We start from the raw sequence: 21,484 nt of genomic DNA, 5'->3' as shown, positions 1-21,484 counted from the left end.
GTGTGTGTGTGTGTGTTTTTTTTAATCGAGATACTACTTACGTTATTTGTGTTCTTTCCGATCTCTGTGTTTCACCACTCCCCCCGAAATTCTCTTGGCCCGGGCTAAGCCCTAGGGTTTGACGACGGCCTTAAAAAGCCACCTAAAGACGCTTTTATGTCCAATTTTATTGCTCCCCAATTTTATGGGTGAAATAGTAGTACTATTTTAGTTCAAATAAAGGTTTATAAAATCTAATGTTTCAAATAAATATAGGACTCGTTTGTTAAGGTATCAATTGCAATTAACTTTTTTTTGAATTAATCAGTTGCAATTAAGTTAAACATGAGAAGTTTTACAATTTAGGGATCAATTACAATTAACTTTGTTTATTTGAATTAATCAGTTGCAACTAACTTGAACATGAGAAAGTTTTACAAATAAATTAAGGCTCTTTGAGCAGTATATGGTCTGGAATAAAGGAACATGATGCAACAATTTACGCAACAAATTGATAGCACGATGCACATGCCACTTATTATTTTATAAATTCACCGACGTAATTATGAACAATTGATCACTCCCCCTACCATAGTACTAGCATTTGACTACATTTTAAACTAAGAACTTATTATAGATATTCTATTAGATTTCATTCCTCCAAATTAAATGATACTTGTAATACATGCAATTGACATGTAACCAACTTATTTGTACAACAGCCAATAGCATTTAAAGAGAGATGGTCATATAAACACTAATTTCCATAATTAACTAGGTTTGAATTTGAATTATTGATTTTTATGCGATATACAATACAATTGACATTAAATAGAGCATTATTATGAGTACATAAAAATCAATATCATATGTCTATACAAAAAACCATTATAATAAAAAAAAAATATTAATGCATTTCAAAGTATATTTTGATACTAATACATAAGCATAATGTAATTTTTCTGCAAAACATTTTTTTACAATATAACTCATTCATAGCCTTAAAAGTTAATTATACATATATTCCATTTGTGCCCAATTTCTCCACTTTTTCAGCAAGTGAAATTTTTTAACACTCTCGTTCATTTTAGAAAATGGATGTGACAAAAACCAGAACTTTTAAGTTGAAACTAGAAAAAGATAAAAAAGATGGATGTGACCAAAATAGAAAGTAATGAAATTTAGTGGAAATTTGAAATATATGAAAGAAACCAAAAATTATATTACTAGTAATCAGAATTAATGTGAGATTACGTGTAGAATAAAATGAAGCTAATTTAGAAACACAGAAAATTAATGTGAGATTACGTATATATATTGAAATGAAGCTATTTTAGAAAACTCAGCAAATTAACGTGGTGAGATTACGTATAGACTAGAATGAATCTATTTTAGAAAACACAGCACAACATTTGACGTATTTTTTTGATGATAAAGTGGCAACGTATTCATTCTAACTTTCCACATTTATTCCTCAATTTAAATGCTAGTCATTATTGAAAACATGATAAAGTTGTAATGAACTTATTCATTATACCATCGATCATGAAAACATATATTCGTAAAAAGGTTTATATTCAAGTCCATCGTAATTTAAATTTGGTTTTGCAACAAATTTCTATAACTTGAAAACTGAAAGGAACATAACAATCAAGATGGATTTAGAAAATGAGATTTGTGGAGTTGGAATTTTCGTCTACCTCCAGACGTGCAATCAAGATGTTATAGGTGTATGTTTTTTTATGCCCCAACTCCATGTCCTCTCTTAACACATACTGTAATTTATTGGACGAACCCGCAAGAGCAGCAGCGCAGTTAGTTCCGGAGGGGCAGAGTTGCAAGAACATAACTTATTGGACGGCAACTTATAAATCATGTAGTTCCTTTCAATGATTTATACAATACAACCCATATTTGTTGTTGAACCCGATTCAAAAATTAATAATTAATAGAAATGAGAAGGATTGTGGTGGAAGAGTAACTACCCTGGGTTTGAATGTGGAGTTAACATGTATTGTTGAGCTGCTTAATAGAGTTTTACAATAGCTAAGTCAATATTGAGATCGGGCAACCCACCCTCACTCGTCACTGACCTGCAATGACTATGAGATAATCTATTTCACAGAGTACGACACTAACTGTTAGGGAACCTCAAAACCAATGTCTCAGTGCCATACTTGATACTACTAAAACATGAAAATTGTGAGTTGTATTGCGGATCAACGTTTCAGCAAGCTAGTCCACGAGGGTGAGCCATATCATCCATTGTCCCGCATGCCCTTCTCGACCAATCGTGCATAGTAGTAACACATGTTTTTCTAATTCATTGTTGTGCATGCCCTTATCAACCAATCGGGCCACTAGCAGTCACACATGCTTTTTTAATTTTCATCTAACTTTTAATAATATAAAAATATTTAATTTGAACTTTATTTTTCGTTTTTCCATTTCTATCGACTTTAATCATTATTCCACCATACTTGATTAAAATTGATTAACATAAATTCAAAATTTTAACAACATTCTCTAATATTTTTTTCCAAACACACAGAATAAGTAATCTATCAAGAATTATACTTTGTAGATCATATTCCTCCGAGGAATTATAATCCTTTATAAGTTTACTTTCTCACACAAACAGAACTCATTTTAATAAAATAAAAATCAGTCAACAAAATGAGTTACATATTTTATCACACAATTTGCTATGTGCTTTTCTTAATGAGTAAGCTAAAAATCACAAGCAGCTTTGTGACAGTGGGCGACAGACTGACAGTAAAGCAGTGGCAGCAGCCTCCAATTTCCACATTAGCTCCAACACTCATTATGCACTTTAATTAATTAATCCCAATAAATTAATAATATTAATTACGCTCCAAATTCATAATTTAGTAATATTAATTACGCTCCGAATTCATAATTTAATAACCTTAATTTTGACACTAACCAAAACCAGACAATCTTGGCAGGTCGGTGCCGTTACAGTAGTCGGCGAAAGAGTCAAACTCCACCTCATTTTCACGTTACTCCCCACGATTACTTACCCTTTTTTCAATTTAGCCAGATTTCTAAGGAAAAGGTTTAATCTTGACTATTGTAATCTTAATTTCAATTACCTTTTCTTCACACAAAGTTTTCAATTTATTAAAATTAAAGTTTATATAAGTCAGGAACAGCTAAAAAAGGGCTGGATTCTTGAAAATTAAACAAAAGGCAATTTTTTTATTTTTTATATTTTGCTACATGATTGTGGGCTAGTGGGCTAGTTTCTCATTGATTTGTAAGCTTCCCTTGTCAATTGATAGGTAATTGTGGAAATAAGCAGAAGATTTCTTTTTAATTATCTGTCTAGTTTTACTAGATTTGTACAATGTGAGTGAGCTTATGCGTGCTGCTCCATATTTGTTTACTTATGGCAACTTTTAATAAAGAGGGATCTTGAAATCTTTTATATTTACTGTGATATCTGCTGCATTGTCTCCAATTTAGTTAAATTTTTTGTGGGGATTTTTGTTTCTGATTTTCTTGGAAAAATGGTTTAGCTTTTAGAGCAAGAGTGTGAAAGAGCTGCTGAAACACTCTGCCGCAAGACCGAGTTTTCTTCAGAATTTGGTATGTTAAGGCTCATGATTGTGTTTGATTGGGAAAGTTAAGGTTTTTCTTTTGTGGGTTTCTGTGTGTTTGCTTATGTGTTTATATTTGTTAGGTTTACTTTATCAGTAATTTTTCCCCCAAATTCTGTTCTTTTCTTGCACTTTTCTCACTATGATGCAATGCTGTATGCGTTTAGGAATCGTTTCTCTTGCGCCTATGCTTCTGAAAGCTGTGTTTTCTGTGTGAATTTTGTGATGTGAAGAACTGATTTAATGTTGTATTTAGGGGGGAAGCATGTCTATGATGTCGAATCAGAGAAAACAATCTGATCCAGTTGTGGGATTGAGGTACCGAGCCGGGCTCAGCTCTGGTATGCCGTCTGTTTCTAGGTTTCGAAGTGGGTACATGCCTACGGGGGTGACCTCTAACGTATCAGAGTCTGATATGGATACTTGGTCTGATTCTGAAGGGGAGTGCTATGGCACTCGTTACTCCCCTGAAGCGTCTCCGCAGGATGATAAACTCCCCAATGGCGGACGCGGTGGTTATGCTAGTGGGATTGGGAACTTTTTAGATCGACAAGGAGGGCGGGGTGGTGGATATTCAACTACACATCGTGGTTTTGGTGAGGATGATGAGTCATCAGTTTACTCGGAAGCAAGTTCTATTCCACCTCCTAGGCACGAAAGGGGAACTGTGCTTGAGAAAAAATTCAAGGCGGCCACCAATTTCTCTGGCATCAGTTCGTTGTCGAATGTGGAGACATCGAGAGAGGTTAGGACTTTCAGCTTGTATTCATGTGTGCTTAAGTATAATTGCAGTCTATAGTTGCTATAGCCTATTTCATTTTATTGTCTTCAATTTTTACTGCTGATCGGCTCTTGTTATTGTCGAGTTTCTCATATTAATAGTGGTTCTGCAATGTCCTTAATGCAGAATAAGATTGATGGCGGTATCCCCAGTGCTCCTCCGTTCAATGACTCTTCGCATATCAATCAAGTTCGGGATTCTCGAGCTGATGCTAAACCTTCCTTAAGAACATCAGGTGCTACTGAAGCTAGTACCGCTGAAGCATCAGTGAGGTATTAAGTTTGGGAATTTATAGACCATTCATCTGTCCCGGTTCAACTCATACTTAGTGACTTATAGATTATACTTGTGTAGATTACTCAATTTTATTTTTGGTATTTCGCAGGGCTTCTGCAGTTCCCTCTCATCCTTTACCTTCTAAATATCCTACATTTCATGCAAGGTAAACTAACTACTATTCTCGCTATTAATTCAAAGTTTCCTTGATATAATTGCGGTTGTGTAGCTTAGCCTTGTGATCCTCGTTTGAATTTCTTATGAGTTACAAAGCACCTATATGAAATACTGTTGACCTTCTGCAGTGGGCTGGGTTACTGGTACGGTGTTCTCTCCTATGATGCATGTGTAAGGCTCTGTCTTAACTCCTGGGCCAAGGGCTGCATGGAAGCTCCTGCATTTTTGGAAAATGAATGTGCATTGTTGAGGGATGCATTCGGGTAATTTCTGTTATTGCCCTTCTCTTTTATTTTCGTCGTTGGTTGTAATTTACGTTTGGAAGATGTCATTAAGCACCATGATCTTTTCTATGCTGTAGCTTTTTATCTCCTCCAGATATATTGTGTATTTGTAATTAACTTCGTACTGAGTATAATTATATGTGGACTTAGATTACCAAAGAGAGCCCCAAGTTACACATTTGTATTTTGACCTCATCTATCTGGTCATTTTGTATTATAAGAATAGCGAAGGAAAGAACATCTTGGCTGACAGAAGCTACTGGTATAATCCTATTTTTAAAAAGCTTAAGCTCATAAAATTCAACCAATTTTCATAGGTTGAGAAACATATTGTTGCAGTCAGAGGACGAACTTATGAAAAAGCAGAACACAGAGCTTGTTAGTGAAGGAGCTTCTGTGAAGGCCAAAAAAACCATTGGCAAGATTAAAATTCAAGGTCCGTATCTACATGTTTCTCATAGGAAAATTCATTTGAGCAATTGAGCTTTAGAATATGTATAGGTGGCAGGTGCATAATATCTTTGTAAAACTGGTAATTTTGCAGTGCGTAGAGTGAGAATGGGGCTGGATGCACCTACTGGCTGTGCGTTTGCATCATCTCTGAAGTCGTCATCTATGGTGAAGTTGGATTCCCTCCAACTTCGACTGTCGAACATGAAGACTGTCCTCTCTGCTGAGAGAAAAGCATTACAAAGAGAACGTGTAACCCCGGTGATGCGTATTAGTGGTTCTAAGTTGCAGCAAAGTATGACGTATGTCGTTGTGGGAACTCGTCAGTGTCTAAAAGAAGTGCCTGTGCTAATCAAAGTTGGATATGGTGCGTGGAGGAGCAGTTCGACATCTCACGAAGATGTTCCTCCTGGTAGAACTCTTCGTCTTACTGAGTTTCTTCTTTTTGACGAGATGTTATACAGTTAACTTTTGTAGTTTTAGTTGGATTCGCATTCGTTATACGTTTATTTATACACATATTTATTCATTACAGAATCGTACACCTGTTTGTTGAAATTGAAAAGTTCTCCTGAAGAGGATACAGTGCGAATGCAGCCGGGATCTGGTGAAACTCGTGTATTGTACGTGCAATTTTGTTTTTACTTTATATATTATTATTCTTTAACATTCGATGCACGGTTAAGAGAATTATCCTGGTACTGCATACAGCTTGCCAGATGGACTTGGAGATGATCTGGTAATCGAAGTCCATGATAAAAAGGGAAAATATTGCGGTAATGCTGTACTTCAGGTGGCTGATATTGTTGATGAATCGGTATGGAGAATCTTCACTTTGATTTTTAATGTTATAAAGGCATGATATTGTTGCAATGATTTAACTAATTGAGTTTTCTTAATGAACTTAAAATAGGGGGAGAAGCTTCGGTCATGTTATATATATAGTGAGCCAGAGCACGAGCAAGTAGGGAAAATACAATTTAGCATTAATTACTCAACTACACTAGATGAAAACAGTCACAAGGTACGTCTCTTGTTGTATCTTACATGATAGTCAATAGCATACCTAAAGATTTTTGTTTTTTGTAACTTCATTAAGTTTGATTTTTTATGTTAAAGTGTACATCTGTTGCGGAGACCATTGCGTATGACTGTGTGTTGGAGACTGCAATGAAAGTCCAACAGTTTCAGCAAAGGAACTTATTGCTGAATGGATCATGGAAGTGGCTGGTCAATGAGTTTGCCGCTTATTTTGGAGTTTCCGATGCATATACAAAACTTAGGTACCGCAATTTGAGTTCTATGATGTATCAAAAGGAATGACTTGTTGCCATCACTTCCATTAATTTATGTGATTCACTTAATTTTGGTCTACCAGATATCTTTCATACGTTATGGATGTCGCCACACCAACTGCCGACTGTCTAAATTTGGTGCACGAGTTGCTGCTACCTGTTGTAATCAAAGGCAAAAACAAGAATACGCTGAGTCACCAAGAGGTAGTTTGATCGTTCGTGAGCTTCCTTAAGGTTTTCTCCGTTTTGAAATCAGAAGGTTGATCGTGTAAATTCATCTAGCTAGCTTATAATTTTGTGTACTTGTATGTATTCCCTTCAATTACTAGGGTCGTATTTTGGGAGAAGTCTCTGAGGAAGTTGAGGAGATGCTTACATTGCTTTTCGAGAGTTATAAGTCACTTGATGAGTCGTCGCCCTCGGGCATAGCAGATGTGTTTGGACCTGCTACTGGAGTTGCGGCACCTGCTTTGACACCTGCTTTGAAACTTTACAAGCTTTTGCATGATATACTTTCTCCTGAGGCACAGGCGAAGTTTTGTCGATATTTTCAGGTAGGAACGTTTTTCAAGCTAGACATTTTTCTCTCAGCGAACAACTTCCCCTGATTTGGTTGACAAATTCATTATGCAGAATGCTGCAAAGAAGAGGTCCAGAAGGCATTTGTCAGAAACAGATGAGTTTGTTTCGAGCAGCACAGATAATACATTGATGGATCCGTTGGCTTTATCTACTGCTTATAGGAAAATGAAATCACTTTGTTGGAATGTCAGAAACGAGATTCTGACTGATATTCAAATCCACAAGCAGGATCTTCTTCCCAGGTAAATTATCCATTTGTTTTGTAGAAGGGGTTCGTTTAAGGTTTTATTCTAATAAAAAGACGCTGTTTCAAATTTCTCTCTTGATATTCATCTCATATCTTGTTCAAGCATTGACAGATATCTGCGACTACCGATTCTTACACAATCAGTTTCTTGTGGTTTATGCAGTTTTGTAGATCTTCCGAACCTTTCGTCGTCCATATACAGCACGGAGCTCTTCAGTAGGTTAAAGGCATTCCTCGTTGCATGCCCGCCTGCAGGACCAACACCACCTGTTGTTGAACTCGTCATGGCTACTTCTGATTTTCAAAGGGATCTTGCCTTATGGAATATTAGGTACACAGTTGTTGAACTCGTCATGTAAACACCACCCGTTGTTGAACTCGTCATGTAAACACTAGTCTTTACATGCCTTGAGCTATCAATTTACGTTTATTGTGTATCCACTTTCTTGCAGTCCTGTTAGAGGCGGGTTTGACGCTAAAGAGTTGTTTCACATGCATATAACCCGTTGGATCCAAGAGAAGCGTCTCGCTTTGCTTGAATTTTGCAAGTTTGACAAGGTATTAGAAACCTCCGAGTTTACTGATTTGGCGCTCCAATTAGCCGGACATGGGCATTGAACGTTTATTGCTTGACAGGTAAAATTTTCCAGCCTACCAACACAGCACTCGACAACTTCTTTCGTTGATGACATCTATGAGAGGATAAAAGGGACGCTTTCCGAGTATGATGTCATAATCAGTCGATGGCCGGAATACACTTTTACACTGGAAAATGTACGTTCGAGTTTAACAATCTGAATTAGCACGCTCTTACCTATATTCTGATGATTAGTTCTTCCAAGTGACTTTGTTCTTTCATCTTACACAATGCTTTGTTTATGAAAAGGCCATAGCAGAGGTTGAGAAGGCCGTCGTTGAGAGCTTGGAGAAGCAGTATGTCGAAGTTTTATCTCCACTGAAGGAGAACTCAATGCTGCCGATTAAATTGGGTCTCAAATATGTCCAGAAATTCGCAAAGGGACATGGCGGTCCTTACAACGTCACCAGTGATGTATGCTGCGATTCCACTTCAATTTGTAGTATTTTGATCTTCCCATGTCGTTATCGAAGCCAATTTTGATTTTCTGATTTTCTGGTTTTCAGTTAGGAGTGGTGCTGAATTCAATGAAAAGGTTGCTCGATGTGCTACGTCCCCAGATAGAAGCACAGGTGAAGTCTTGGGGCTCTTGCATTCCTGAAAGCGGAAATATGGCACCCGGAGATTGTCTCAGCGAGGTTACGGTGATGATTAGATCGAAATTTAGAGCTTATGTGCAAGCCGTCGTCGATAAACTCGTTGAAAATGTGAGTATGTCAATGCATTTCGGAACATATGCTTCTTTCGATAACTGCACTCGTATTAATAGGTTTCGCTTACGCCCTACTGAGATTGAATTCCTTTTTACGCAGATGAATCTACATAATGCTACAAAGCTCAAGAAGATAATCCAAGAAGCGAAAGATCACGTGATAGTATCTGATTTACGACAGAGGATGCAACCTTTGAAGGAATTGGTTGCCGGTACCATAGATCAGTTGCACGCCGTATTTGACACTCCGGTCTTCATCAATATCTGTCGAGGTTTCTGGGATCACACCGGGCAGGTTGGAAGCGCGTCAAAGCAGTCATCAGGCATCTTTTTACTAGTTACTGATCTCAATCTTGTTTGTATGCACAGGATATCCTGAAGCTGTTGGCTGACAGGAAAGAGAACAAATCTTGGTATAAAGCTTCACGAGTCGCTGTTTCGGTAAGCCAAACCAATCGATATATATGCTATTGAATCGTTATCTTTTCACCCAATTTGATACATTTCAAGAACCATGCTTTTTTTTGGTTTGTAATGTTGCTTGGTGGTTGTGTTTTCAGGTTTTAGACGACACGTTTGCTTCCCAGATGCAGCAGTTGCTTGGCAACGCGCTGCAGGAGAAAGACCTCGAGCCCCCACAGCGGATCATGGAAGTGCGATCCATGCTGTGTAAAGATGCCCAGAATCACAAGGACAACTACTTGTTCTAGAGGAAGGTGCTGCAAAGTGCGGCTCGTTGGAGCTATGGTGCTCGATTAAAAAACACGGGTTCACCTAGTTTGTCGGGGCGGGATGTGGGATGTAAGGGGCACGATCTCGGGGAAGGAGGGTACGTGGTAATTTTGAATGGAAGAGTAAATATAGTAAAGGCCAATTTGTATGGCTTCATAGTTTTTTGTATCTAATATTGTTTTAGGCCACATTGCTGTTTTCGAGGCTTTTTTTTGTTCAAATTAATCTTTGAGTTAGATGTAAAGAAATGGGTGGGGTAATATTCAAATTAATTTTGAAATATCAACAGAGATAGATGTGTGATTTCTTATTGAAATTTATGTTTTAGATCATTCAAATACAAATAGTATGAAACTCTTTAACATTTAATGGTTTCTGAATAGTCCATTAGAATAATATTAGTGGTAACATTACAAATATGAATAAATAATCCAATTAAAATCAAAGTGAATTGGCAACATTGGATTAATAATAAGGGGATAAAAACTAGTTTCAGTATACATAATGGTATCAAAGTAAGAAAAAGCTGAAATTGTATAAAGCATATTTCAGACTAGGTGTTCGTTTCAACGTTGGTGTTTGATTTTGCTCACTTGTTTAGGTGTAGTGCATTGTCAATTCGTTGGTGAAAAATGTTCATGTTTTTGAGAATTGATATTTTTGTTTTTTAATTAATAGTTGCAGAGCTGCTTGTTGCTTGCATCATTAATGGAGGGAAAGGGGAAAGGACGGGCAATTGGGATCGATTTAGGGACGACGTATTCGTGTGTGGCGGCATGGCAGCACGACCGCATTGAGATTATACCCAACGATCAGGGCAACCGCACCACGCCGTCTTACGTAGCTTTCACTGACTCCCATCGGCTCATCGGCGATGCTGCTAAGAACCAAGTTGCTAATAATCCCATCAACACTGTTTATGGTACTTTGTTTTTGTTCTTTTATTTTTCCTGTTTTCCTGCCATGTTGTATTTGTTGTTCTATGTGCGACAAAGATAAATAATTGTCTCAGTTAGAATTTTTACTATCAAAGTTTATCATAGTAAACTGATTCTGCATAATTTTATTTTGTAGATTTTGTGTATAGTTTCTTTAGGGCTACTTATTGAAGTTATTTGTTACATAGATGCAAAGAGGTTGATCGGTCGCAAATTCAATGATCCAACGGTTCAGAGTGACATGAATTATTGGCCGTTTAAGGTCGTTCCTGGCGCTGATGACAAGCCTATGATCGCGGTAACCTACAGAGGGGAGGAGAAACTGTTTTCTGCTGAGGAGATCTCCTCAATGGTGCTTAACAAGATGAAGGATATTGCCGAGGCGTATCTTGGATCAGCTGTCACGGATGCTGTTGTCACCGTTCCTGCTTATTTCAGCGACTCTCAGCGTCAGGCCACCAAGGCTGCTGGAGCTATAGCTGGTCTAAATGTTATGAGGATCATCAATGAACCTACCGCTGCAGCCATTGCTTACGGGCTGGATAGGAGCTACTACCGCAAAGAATGTACTCTTTTTCGACCTTGGTGGTGGCACGTTTGATGTTACAGTTGCTACGATTGAGGCAAATGTCACTGAAGTGAAGGCTATTACCGGGGATACTCATCTTGGAGGCCAAGACATGGACAACAGGATGTTGAATTATTTCATGAATGAGTTCAAAATCAGGAAGGGTAAGGATAATAGCGGGAATCCAAAAGCGGTTTGGAGATTGAGGACCGCTTGTGAGAGGGCAAAGAGGGTACTTTCCTCCACATTTGAAACCCCAATCGAGATTGAGTCGTTGTGTGAGGGGATTGATCTGTTTTTCACTGCTAGTCGTGCTAAATTCGAAGAACTTAACATGGATTTATTTGACAAGTGCATGGAGCTGGTTGAGAAATGTCTGAGTGATGCGAAGATGGAGAAGAGCAGCGTGGATGAGGTGGTGCTTGTGGGTGGGTCGAGCAGGATTCCCAAGGTGCAGCAGCTGTTGCAGGGGTTGTTAGGTGGGAAGGAGGTGCGTAAAACGATTAATCCAGACGAAGGCAAGCTGAGTAATGAAGGCAGGATTCCCAAGGTGCAGCAGCTGTTGCTAGCTGCCAAGCTGAGTAATGAAGGCAATGAGAAAGTGCAGAATTTGGTTCTTTTGGATGTTACTCCTTTGTCTCTTGGTGTTGAAGTTATTGGAGATGTGTTGAGTGTAGTTATTCCGAGAAATACATGTATCCCGATAAGGAGGGAAAAGGGTTTTACCACGACACGTGACAATCAGACGATTGTGAGTTTTGCTGTGTATGAGGGCGAAAGAAGCAAGGCAACAGACAACAATCTGCTAGGGGAATTCATACTGCAAGGCATTCCCGAGGCGCCCAGATGTGTTCCTAAAATCAAAGTGTGGTTCGACATCGATGAGAATGGTATCATGAATGTGTCAGCGGAGCACACAGAGAGTGGAGTGAAGAACAGCATCACCATCACCAACCACAAGGGCAGGCTGTCCAGTGAAGAAATCGAGAGGATGGTTGGGGAGGCGGAGAAGTATAGGTTGGAGGATGAGAAACACAAGAAGAAGGTTGAGGCGCGGTATGCTGTGGAGCACTACGCGTACAACATGAGGAACGCTATTAGAAGTGCAGCAAAGCTAACAGCAGAAGAAAAGGAGACAATGGAGGATGCGTTCAAGTCTTTTGTACAGTGGTTGATCTTCAACGAACATGCGGAAGTTGATGACTTCAAAGGCAAGATGAAGGAGCTCCGGACTGTTTTCGATCCCATCATCCACAAAATGAATTAAGTGTGGAAAGTTAGTACTTATATTAGTTTTAGTAGTAGTATAGTACTTATGTTTTTTGGCACTTTTATGCTTTAATTATATGGTCTCTTTTGTTTGATTCTTCTTTTTTTTTCCTTTCCTCTTTTTTCATACATCTTGCTTGAATATACTTCCTCTGTCCCGCCTCAAGTGAGACATTATTTTGGGCATAATATTTAAGAAAACATAGGTGCACCTAGTTTTGTCGGGCGGGGTGTGGGATGTGAGGAGCACGATCTAGGGGAAGAAGGGAGTATGTGCTAATAATTTGAATGGAAGAGTAAATGTAGGAAAGGCCAATTTGTATGGCTTCATATAGTTTCGTGAAACTAATACTATTGTTTTTAGGCCACAATACTATTTTTGAGGTTCTGTTTTGCATGATAATTTTGTGCAAATTAATCTTGAGTTAGAACAAAACGTGTTGATGTAAAGAAACGGGTGGTAATGTAATTCATTTTGAAACATCAACAGAGATAGACGTGTGATTTGGTGTTGAAAAAGTGATGTTTTAGATTTGAACTTTGCGGAAATGAACGGAGTGGGTAGAAGTATTTTAGAAGACATATGAAAGAAGTCTTGACATCGGATGGAGTCCTAGAAGTTAAGAGAAAAGTTAAATGTTAAAATAAATCTATGAACATAAGTATTAGAATCAACACTAATTTAGTTATTGTAATTAAATTTGATTTCATGTCTTTAAAAATAATTAAAAATAATTTAAATCATAAAATTGATGTCGTTCAAATACAAGTTCTGTTGATTCCAAGACTTGACTTGTGTGAAAGTATAAAACTCTACATTTATTGGGTTTTTGAATAGTCCATTAGAATAATATTAGCGGTGATGTTCGATTTCATGGATTAGATAAGATTGAATTTATGATTGTGACACAATTCACATAAACTTAATTTTTGTTTTTTCAACCTGTTTTTCGGGTAAAATCTAGCTAATTTATCCCAAACAAAACCATAGTTAGTTAATCAAACACTTTAACTTCATTTTTATGGGTCTTGAGAGCATTACATAATTTTCCTTACAATTGGAGGAAATAGCAAATATCACACGTTTTTTTTGTGGAATTTTAGTCCTATAGCAATTTCGGCTACCATTAGAATGATCATTACAATTGGGTTTTTTTTATTTAAATATATTAATACTCCTATTTAATTAGATGTCTTTGTAATTATGTTCTTGGGTGTAATTAGGAGTAACTCACTCAAGTAAACATTAGAGATGTCTAGTAATGAATACACTGATAAACTTATATCTTTGTACTATATTTCAAAAAAGAAATTATAATCAAAAGTCATATTTATTGAGAAGAAAAGACAAAAAAACGTATAATTAAAATTTTATACATCAAGGATATAATTTTCAGGTAACACCGTTTCTATATATAATTAAGAACTACTGACGTTTTGTAACAACTGATAATTCTCACTATTCAAAACTGACGTTTTCACTATATTTGAAAGCCAAAAATTTCATATGAAGTCATTCTTCTACCACAAGCCTCACCTCACCACTAGAATTGTTTGCATATCAAAGAATTCGTATTTAAATAAATTTGATATTCGTGTTTCACAAATATACAATTCGATTTCATTCGATTAATTGTCAAGTACGATCACAAAAACGCATTTTCGACTCAATTTGATTCGATTACAAATCTAATTTGGTGTCACTATAATTAGAAGGTTATTTGAGTTTATGTTGATGCTCTATTTCCTTTTTCAAAATGTAATGTATAAGAGCATCTCCAAGAAAAGAGGTAAACTAATATAACTATTATATTTACCTTTTTTTTTATAAAAAATCATTCTCCATGAAAAGATCATTATTAAAATGATAAATATATTGAGATTTTGATGGGTTAGTTCTTAATTTGTCTTGATTGGCTTTGGTGGTGGTAAGACACTATTGACAGATGATGAGACGGTGCAATAATGAGTTGAGGTGGAACTTGAAAGCTGATATTGTGGGATGGTGTAGAATGAAAATTGAATAAGACTAATAATTGTGTAGAACGAAGATTGAGGATTCAAAAATATAAAAAAACTCTTAAAACTTAATATTTTATAATTAAAACTCGCAACCCATCGGGTCGACCCACAACCCGTTCGGGCCAACCCGTTTAACCCGCCAACCCATTCGGGCCAACCCGTTTAGCCCGTTTTGTATTCGAGTAATTAAATTACAGCCCTAACCCACTCATTTTACCGGGCTGTTCGGGCCGGTCCACGAGTTTCGGGTTGAATTGACATCCCTATCCCCATCTATGGAGAGGTAAAATCTCATAACTATCATATTTGCCTTCTTTTCATGAAAAACCTTTCTCCAAGGGGAAAGGTATTTGAGAAGGTATCCTATATTTTTTAATGCATTTTATACCATTATTTTATTTTTAAAAAATAATTTACCTTTCCTTATACCTTTTCCCTTTGTAATGTGTTACTTTTTAGAGCAACTCCAAGGAGAGAAGGTAAATGGAAAGGGTATATCATGTTTATACCTTCTCAAAAAGTGCAACATACCTTTCTAAAAATCAATCAACTCCAAGGACAAAAGGTATATAGAAAGGTATATCATTTAAAAAAAATAAAATAATAGTACAAAAGCATTAACAAAACATAGTGTAATACCTTCTCAAATACCTTCCCCCTTGGAGAATGATTTTTTATGAAAAGAAGGTAAATATGGTGGTTATATGACTTTACCTCTCCATCAATGGAGAGGTAAAGATACTTCTTTAAAATGGGAAAATGTATAATACCTTCTCAAATACCTCTCCCCCTGGAGAATATTTTTTCATGAAGAAAAGGTAAATATGGTAGTTATATTAATTTACCTCTCCATTTACCTCTCCCCTTGAGATGCTTTTAGAAGGATAAATGCATGATATACCTTTTCTATATACCTTCTCCTCTTGGAGATGCTCTAAATTCATCATGTCCGTGCCCAAAACACTCTCTAATTAACGTTAAATACATTTATTTCTGGGATTTGAAACGTTTTTGACATAAATTTCAAATGAAAATTTTAGAATAATAACAAAAGAGAGTGTAAACGAATTTAAGATACGAAGTTTTAAGTTTTTAAATGTACCGGTATTTATAATTTTTTGAAAATAAAGCTGATGTAAATCTAATGATATTTTACTTATATGGAGTATTTGAATGATAATTCACCCTTTGCGATTTATTGTAGTATAAAGAATGAATGAAGGTTTATTAAAAGTTAAAATGTCTTTAATTTCTTGCTCATGAAAAAATAGTGATAGCATATCACTAATCATGTTTTGTTCGCATTAACTTTTGACAGTCCATTATTTTCTTTTTCATTCATTGTGACACTCATTATTTTAGTAATGATTGATTTGGAAAATTTTAATTTAATTTGGGACTAATATAGTAGCTTGAAAGCTGTGACCAGACCACTGAAATGCCGCACCTCGATACAATATTCAAATTTATAATAATTCCATTTTTGATTTGGTAGTTTTACTCTCAAAAAAACAACTCACTGTATTGGTAATCGTATATCATTACTGAAATATGGGGTACTACCTTAAAAATGTGCATAATGTGAATTTTTTTAATCACGTTCATCAAAGTATTTAAATCAATTTTTGAAGGGGACACTAGTTAATTTGATTATAAGGTTGAATGCCAATAATTAATTTTCCCTATTTAAAATGGTTGTAGTTTTAAATACCTCTAAATTTTGTAGTACTAAGTAATCACTTGCTGGGATAATAATAATAGTAGTAGTAACAACAACAACAACAACAATAATAATAATAATTAAAAAAAACACATTTGAACCAATATATGTTACTAGTTCAAAGACCTAACTCTACTAGAAGGAAACTTTGAGCCCAATTATTCAAGAATTTATTAAAATAGCACTCCTTGTATAATCTTACAAATTAGAATGCAATTACGTGGAATTAAATCATATGCTGATATAGATAAAAAATAATACATTGGAGTAATAAATGTATATTGTCCTCTCAAAGTGGCGCAGATGGGCATATATTTTTGCATCAAGAATTATACCTTTTGGCCTTCTCTAGACCTCAAAAGAGTCATGTTTATTCGATTTTAGATTTCAATTTTCCACTGTTTTAAGGTTAAGGCCACAATACGTTAATAGCGATAGTTTCCATTTATCTCCTATTATGTAACTCGAATATGAAAAAGATCTTTGCTTGACTTATTTGAAGAGAGGTGGATTTGAATTGAGCATGCTCAATGCACCGAAAAAACAATTCACTAAGTAGTGACGAGCCTAAGTCTTGTATTTTGGGTGACCACACTAAAGAGTAGCTTGAGAGAATTAAATTGTGCGAGCATTCTTAATGGAGTATTTGCTTTTAAAAATAAATATTGACATATGTTGGGTTTATATACAAAATAATAAAGGTATAACATGAAAGAAAAAGATTGAAATCAGCTTATCCAACTTAATATTAATGGAATTGCAAATTGACAACAAGAAAAAAATGGAAATCCTTAAAATATTAATAATTCTTTGTCAATTAAAATAGTCCAATGTTTTTTAATGCGCAATTTTTTAAATGAGAGACAGAACATATCATTAGTGTATTATTTTCCTAAACAGAACAATATTAGTAAACGAGTAAAAAAACTACATTCATCCTTTATTGTGGAAATAAGATGGTCAATTTCACTGAAGGAAAAAAACATTTGAACGAGTAAATAAACAACTATCTTCACCCTCTTTCGTGGAAAAGAGTAAAAATAGTTGTCAATTTCACAAAAGGAAAATTAATAATTGTGATATTATATCTAATTAAAATTCTTGTTGCCAATCTATTTTATATGGAATAAAAGGAAGAAACATAATCACGTTACACAATACGTAAAATCGAATCCAAGAATAGACAAAATTCAAAAGAAAATTACTTGTATTTCAAGCATCTTAAATCAGATCACGTAAGTATACCATTTCTTCCAATTAAAATAAAAACACAAAATCGAAATTAAACCAAAATACCATATTAATTAATATTCTAAAAAAGACTAAACTAGCCTTCTTCATCATCATCAGCCTATCTTCATCAGAAATCCTTGAGCAACTTCCTCACCTGTTCCAGCGTCACAAACAGCACCACCGTGAACGGCCCCTGCCTCGAAATCGTTGGGATAAAGCCCTTGTAAAGGGCGAACGGCCCCTCGGCCTTAATCGTCTTCATCGCGCAATCCATCGCACCGTTGTAGGGCGCCGCCACCCCGGGCTCCACCTTCATGTTCATCACCCTCGTCTTGATCACGTCCACGGGATTCGATACCACCGCGGCCACAAACCCGGCCGCAAAGCTGGCCGTCACGTGCGTCCCAAGCCCGTCCCCCATTATTTTTTTATTTATTATAATCTCTTTGAATTGGTCATACGACGCCAATTGCGAGGCCGTCACCAGCATGGCGCGGTTCACGGTGAGAGCGGACCCGCGCCATAAACTGGTGACGCCCTCGTTTTTCGTCATTTGGGAAATGGCATCGACGACGCTCTTGTAGTTGCGGCGGTCGGGCGCCGGGAGGCGCCCGTCCGCCTGCATCCGGACCATCGCCACGTCGGCGGGGTTGCCGACGGCGGCCCCGACGCCGCCGGCGATTAATCCGGCGACGATTTTGTGGGTGAGTGGGAAGACGTTGGTGTTTGGATCCGTCCATTTGGTTTTGAGGATGTCGTAGAGTCCCATCCTGGTGGTGGAGTATAACGTCTGGCGGAGGACGGTGGCGGAGACGCCAGAGAATAGGGCGGCGGCGCCGTCTTGCTGGATGATTCGGAGGCCGACGGAGAGAGGACCGGCCCGGGGGGGAGGAATGGTGGGGACGTGGAGGTTCTGCGCCGCGGCGGCGGCGGCGGAATTGGGGAAAGCCATGGCGGGGCGGAGATTGGGAGGAGGAGGAGCGGCGGCGGAGGATTCGCCCTGGAGCTGCATACGGACTTTGATGAGATCTAAGGGGTGAGTGCTGCAGCCGGCGATGATGGAGGCGATGCCGCCTTCGACGAAGCCTTTGACGCCCATGAGGTGTTCGATGAAATTACTCAGAGGAAAAAAAATTGAATTGGGGTTAAAATGGCAAAAACGATTTGGGATTGGATTCGTTTGTGCAATGAATTGTGGGGATTGGATTGGATTGAATTGAATTGATTAAGAGGAAGACCAATTGGAATTGGAGTTCATCTCACTGGAAACCAGGAGATGGGAATGGTGGCCGAAAGCGATGGAGGAGAAGTGGGGGATGGTGGCACGCTGCGACATATGACGATCGAAGGGATGAAGAGAGAGGGGGAAGTGCAGAGGCTATATATAGTGAGGGGAGGGATGCTAGGTTTACACACGCAACGCTCTCTCGCCTCCATTGTTTTCCCCCAATATTTACGCGGCTTTGGTGGAGTGGGGCCCGGCTGGAGCTGTGCTGTAATATTTTCCTTTTAATCAAAACATTTTCTCTTTTTATCAATTATTACGATATAACACACATTTTTTAATTATTCTAATTTGCCAACTATATATTGTAGCCTTTTTTAATTTATGAATATGTGAAGGTAATTTTTGGCTTCGTAATTGCCTTGATTTCGATTCAATCTATTCCATATATATAGACCACAATTTTTTTAATTTATAACAATTGTTTTATGATGGTAAAAGTCGAAACAGATGTAAATATGGCATGACAATTAAAGTGTTGTTTTGTAGTCGGTTAATACTGAAAATTAATGACACTGTGATCTACTGTTATATTATTCTTTTTTATTATAATGATTGTAATTAATCATTGTGGGAAAATTCTAAAAAACTGAAAACTTATAAGGTTTTGTATTTCAGTTTGAAAAGTTAAAATTTGACGAGATTTAACGTGATATTTTGATTTAACTAGCATTTTTTCTTTAAATTTAATAAATTTTATTCAGAAAATTGTATAAATATTATTATTTTTGAATATAGAAAGTTATAATTTTCCGACACGATCATATAAGATTCCGTCGTTTGAATGAAATTTCAATTAAAAAATTGCTAAAAGTCCAAGAAAATATTAATTAATAAGTTGATAAAATTAATTAACACAACTAATAAATACTCCATTATATTATTAGATGGAGTATTAATTAATAATTGTGTGTGTAAATGGAGCTCATGAGTGGTTGTATATATTTGCAAGCATAAACCGACACCATTAAATTTTTACTAATTCCATTTCCTATTCAATAATTTCATCCTTAATTTCGATGGTACGTAGGGTACACGGTAGAAGTAATAATATTAGTTACGTTTTCTGGATTTGACGAGTCACAAGAGAGAAAAAATGATGAATTTTTAAAATAATTTCATAATTTCCCCTGATACGATTTTAAAAAAATTCGATGATAAAATTAAGCAAGATTTCATAATATATAAAAAACACGTGACACAAAGCTTTGCATAAAATATTGCAAAATATGTTCTCCGCCATTATATTTGGTAAAAGAATCAGTTTTTATTTTATTTTATTCTAGAGGAGATAATAGTGAAATTTGAACCATATTATTATACCTCCTCACCAATTATATTTGGAAGTTACTTATTCTCTAAAATTGACAATTTCCACAATAATATGAATGGTTACATTTTGACCATATTAAAGTAACACGACGACTTTATAATCTTCAACAAAAAAACACTAAATTCTTGGAGAAATTAGAAAATACTTTTCTATAACGAAGTCAGTATCTTGAGCGAAGTTAGTGGAATAGTGATTTTATATTACAAATTAGAGATTCGATAACATTAGACATAAAAATAAATGAAATACTGTATATCAATAGAATATTTAACCACTAGACATAAAAATATAAATTAGAATATTTAACCACTAAATAAGGCAAGTTTAGTTAGGTCAAAGTTCTTTAGCACCTTGTGTGGTTGTTTTAACGTGAAAACGAATAAAAAGGGTGAAATTCTAAAATGGTTTTAGGAACTAAGAGTGCCCGACTTTAGATGTCTTCACGATCGGAGATTTAAACGTTGTTTGATCATTAAGAAGTAGTTGACTCATAAGCTTCAATCTGACCGTTGCATATCAAATTTGAACGATTAGAATTTTCAGTTATACTTTCAGGACAAGTTGATGTTTTAATGATTTTAGTAGCATTGATACTAAATTGATTTTCTAGTACCTTTAGTTTAGTTACGAGCTAGAATTATTTAGATAATCGTTGGGACGTAATCTCCAACCTCTTATTTGGTGACAGTGAATTTGTAAACGTTAGGGTGTTGTCGTTGTTTTTAATTTTTCAAAACAATGGCTTTATGAACAAGAATAACTATACTATTATACTCCTAATATTTATTTTTTCAAAATATAACCTTGCTCCCAAAAGGTGGGTTAATTAGCATATTTGGTCGATTTAAGTTTATAAATTATAGTATTTTTAAGCTAGGAGCTTAAATTATTTCCACTACCCTAATGATTAACAGAAAAGGAAAATCTTTATTTCCATCAATATATAATATACAATTTATTATTAGACAGATTTGTGTATTTATGATCCATTGGTCTTGAGAAGAATTAGTACCAAGAAAAGAATAATCCTAGGTTCATTCAAGCACAAATGGAACACTTGCATGTGCACATATTCTTAGTCATGGGATAGCAAATTAGTAGCTTAGCCAAAAAATAATTGAAAGAATGATTATGATCATGAAGCATAGAATTGGATTCCTAGAAGTATCCAACCGATATATATGCATATTTAATTGAAACAAATGGTTTTATGCCCTTAATATTCTATAATTTGGTGTTTCTTGAGACATATTCAATGAATATATGCCATGAGAAGTGGCTGCAGTTCAAGCACTAGCTTGCGTCCACAAATTTGAAGAAAGTATTATTTATTTTATTATT

General features: G+C 36.1%; 3 protein-coding genes across 3 annotated transcripts; 2 read left to right on the top strand and 1 right to left on the bottom strand.

Moving 5' to 3' along the window:
* Positions 1-3,328: 3,328 nt before the first annotated feature.
* On the top strand, positions 3,329-10,113 carry LOC125217140. Its single transcript, XM_048118974.1, has 23 exons — positions 3,329-3,351; positions 3,859-3,943; positions 4,043-4,347; positions 4,510-4,655; positions 4,769-4,825; positions 4,965-5,099; positions 5,438-5,556; positions 5,665-5,982; positions 6,106-6,193; positions 6,282-6,387; positions 6,484-6,594; positions 6,690-6,853; positions 6,949-7,069; positions 7,195-7,419; positions 7,499-7,689; positions 7,858-8,025; positions 8,147-8,252; positions 8,331-8,468; positions 8,581-8,745; positions 8,838-9,038; positions 9,144-9,338; positions 9,413-9,484; positions 9,604-10,113. Exons 2-23 carry the CDS (start codon positions 3,868-3,870, stop codon positions 9,751-9,753), a joined length of 3,357 nt encoding a protein of 1,118 aa, XP_047974931.1. The 5' UTR covers positions 3,329-3,351; positions 3,859-3,867; the 3' UTR covers positions 9,754-10,113.
* A 370-nt stretch (positions 10,114-10,483) lies between these two features.
* Positions 10,484-12,548, top strand: LOC125209321 (heat shock cognate 70 kDa protein-like). The gene is made up of 3 exons (XM_048108923.1): positions 10,484-10,697; positions 10,902-11,279; positions 11,323-12,548. The coding sequence occupies exons 1-3, from the start codon at positions 10,484-10,486 to the stop codon at positions 12,546-12,548; spliced, it is 1,818 nt and encodes a 605-aa protein (XP_047964880.1).
* Positions 12,549-17,481: 4,933 nt separating this feature from the next.
* On the bottom strand, positions 17,482-18,891 carry LOC125209220 (mitochondrial uncoupling protein 5-like). The gene has a single exon (XM_048108823.1). The coding sequence runs from the start codon at positions 18,622-18,624 to the stop codon at positions 17,653-17,655; it is 972 nt and encodes a 323-aa protein (XP_047964780.1). The 5' UTR covers positions 18,625-18,891; the 3' UTR covers positions 17,482-17,652.
* Between the last annotated feature and the right edge of the window lie 2,593 nt (positions 18,892-21,484).

This window comes from Salvia hispanica, chromosome 3 (genome assembly GCF_023119035.1).
Source record: "Salvia hispanica cultivar TCC Black 2014 chromosome 3, UniMelb_Shisp_WGS_1.0, whole genome shotgun sequence".
In the NCBI taxonomy this organism is placed as follows: domain Eukaryota; kingdom Viridiplantae; phylum Streptophyta; class Magnoliopsida; order Lamiales; family Lamiaceae; genus Salvia; species Salvia hispanica.
The sequence above is the reverse complement of the archived record's forward strand: the minus strand, read 5'-3'. Positions and strand labels throughout refer to the sequence as shown.

Excerpts from the sequence above, each read along its gene's own strand:
- LOC125209220 (XM_048108823.1), bottom strand. The coding sequence starts at position 18,624 with ATGGGCGTCAAAGGCTTCGTCGAAGGCGGCATCGCCTCCATCATCGCC.
- LOC125217140 (XM_048118974.1), top strand. The coding sequence starts at position 3,868 with ATGTCTATGATGTCGAATCAGAGAAAACAATCTGATCCAGTTGTGGGA. Across the intron at positions 4,656-4,768 it reads ACCGCTGAAGCATCAGTGAG|GGCTTCTGCAGTTCCCTCTC; the intron begins GTATTAAGTTTG and ends GGTATTTCGCAG. Across the intron at positions 5,557-5,664 it reads TGGCAAGATTAAAATTCAAG|TGCGTAGAGTGAGAATGGGG; the intron begins GTCCGTATCTAC and ends GTAATTTTGCAG.
- LOC125209321 (XM_048108923.1), top strand. The coding sequence starts at position 10,484 with ATGGAGGGAAAGGGGAAAGGACGGGCAATTGGGATCGATTTAGGGACG. Across the intron at positions 10,698-10,901 it reads TCCCATCAACACTGTTTATG|ATGCAAAGAGGTTGATCGGT; the intron begins GTACTTTGTTTT and ends TTTGTTACATAG. Across the intron at positions 11,280-11,322 it reads GAGCTACTACCGCAAAGAAT|TTGCTACGATTGAGGCAAAT; the intron begins GTACTCTTTTTC and ends TTGATGTTACAG.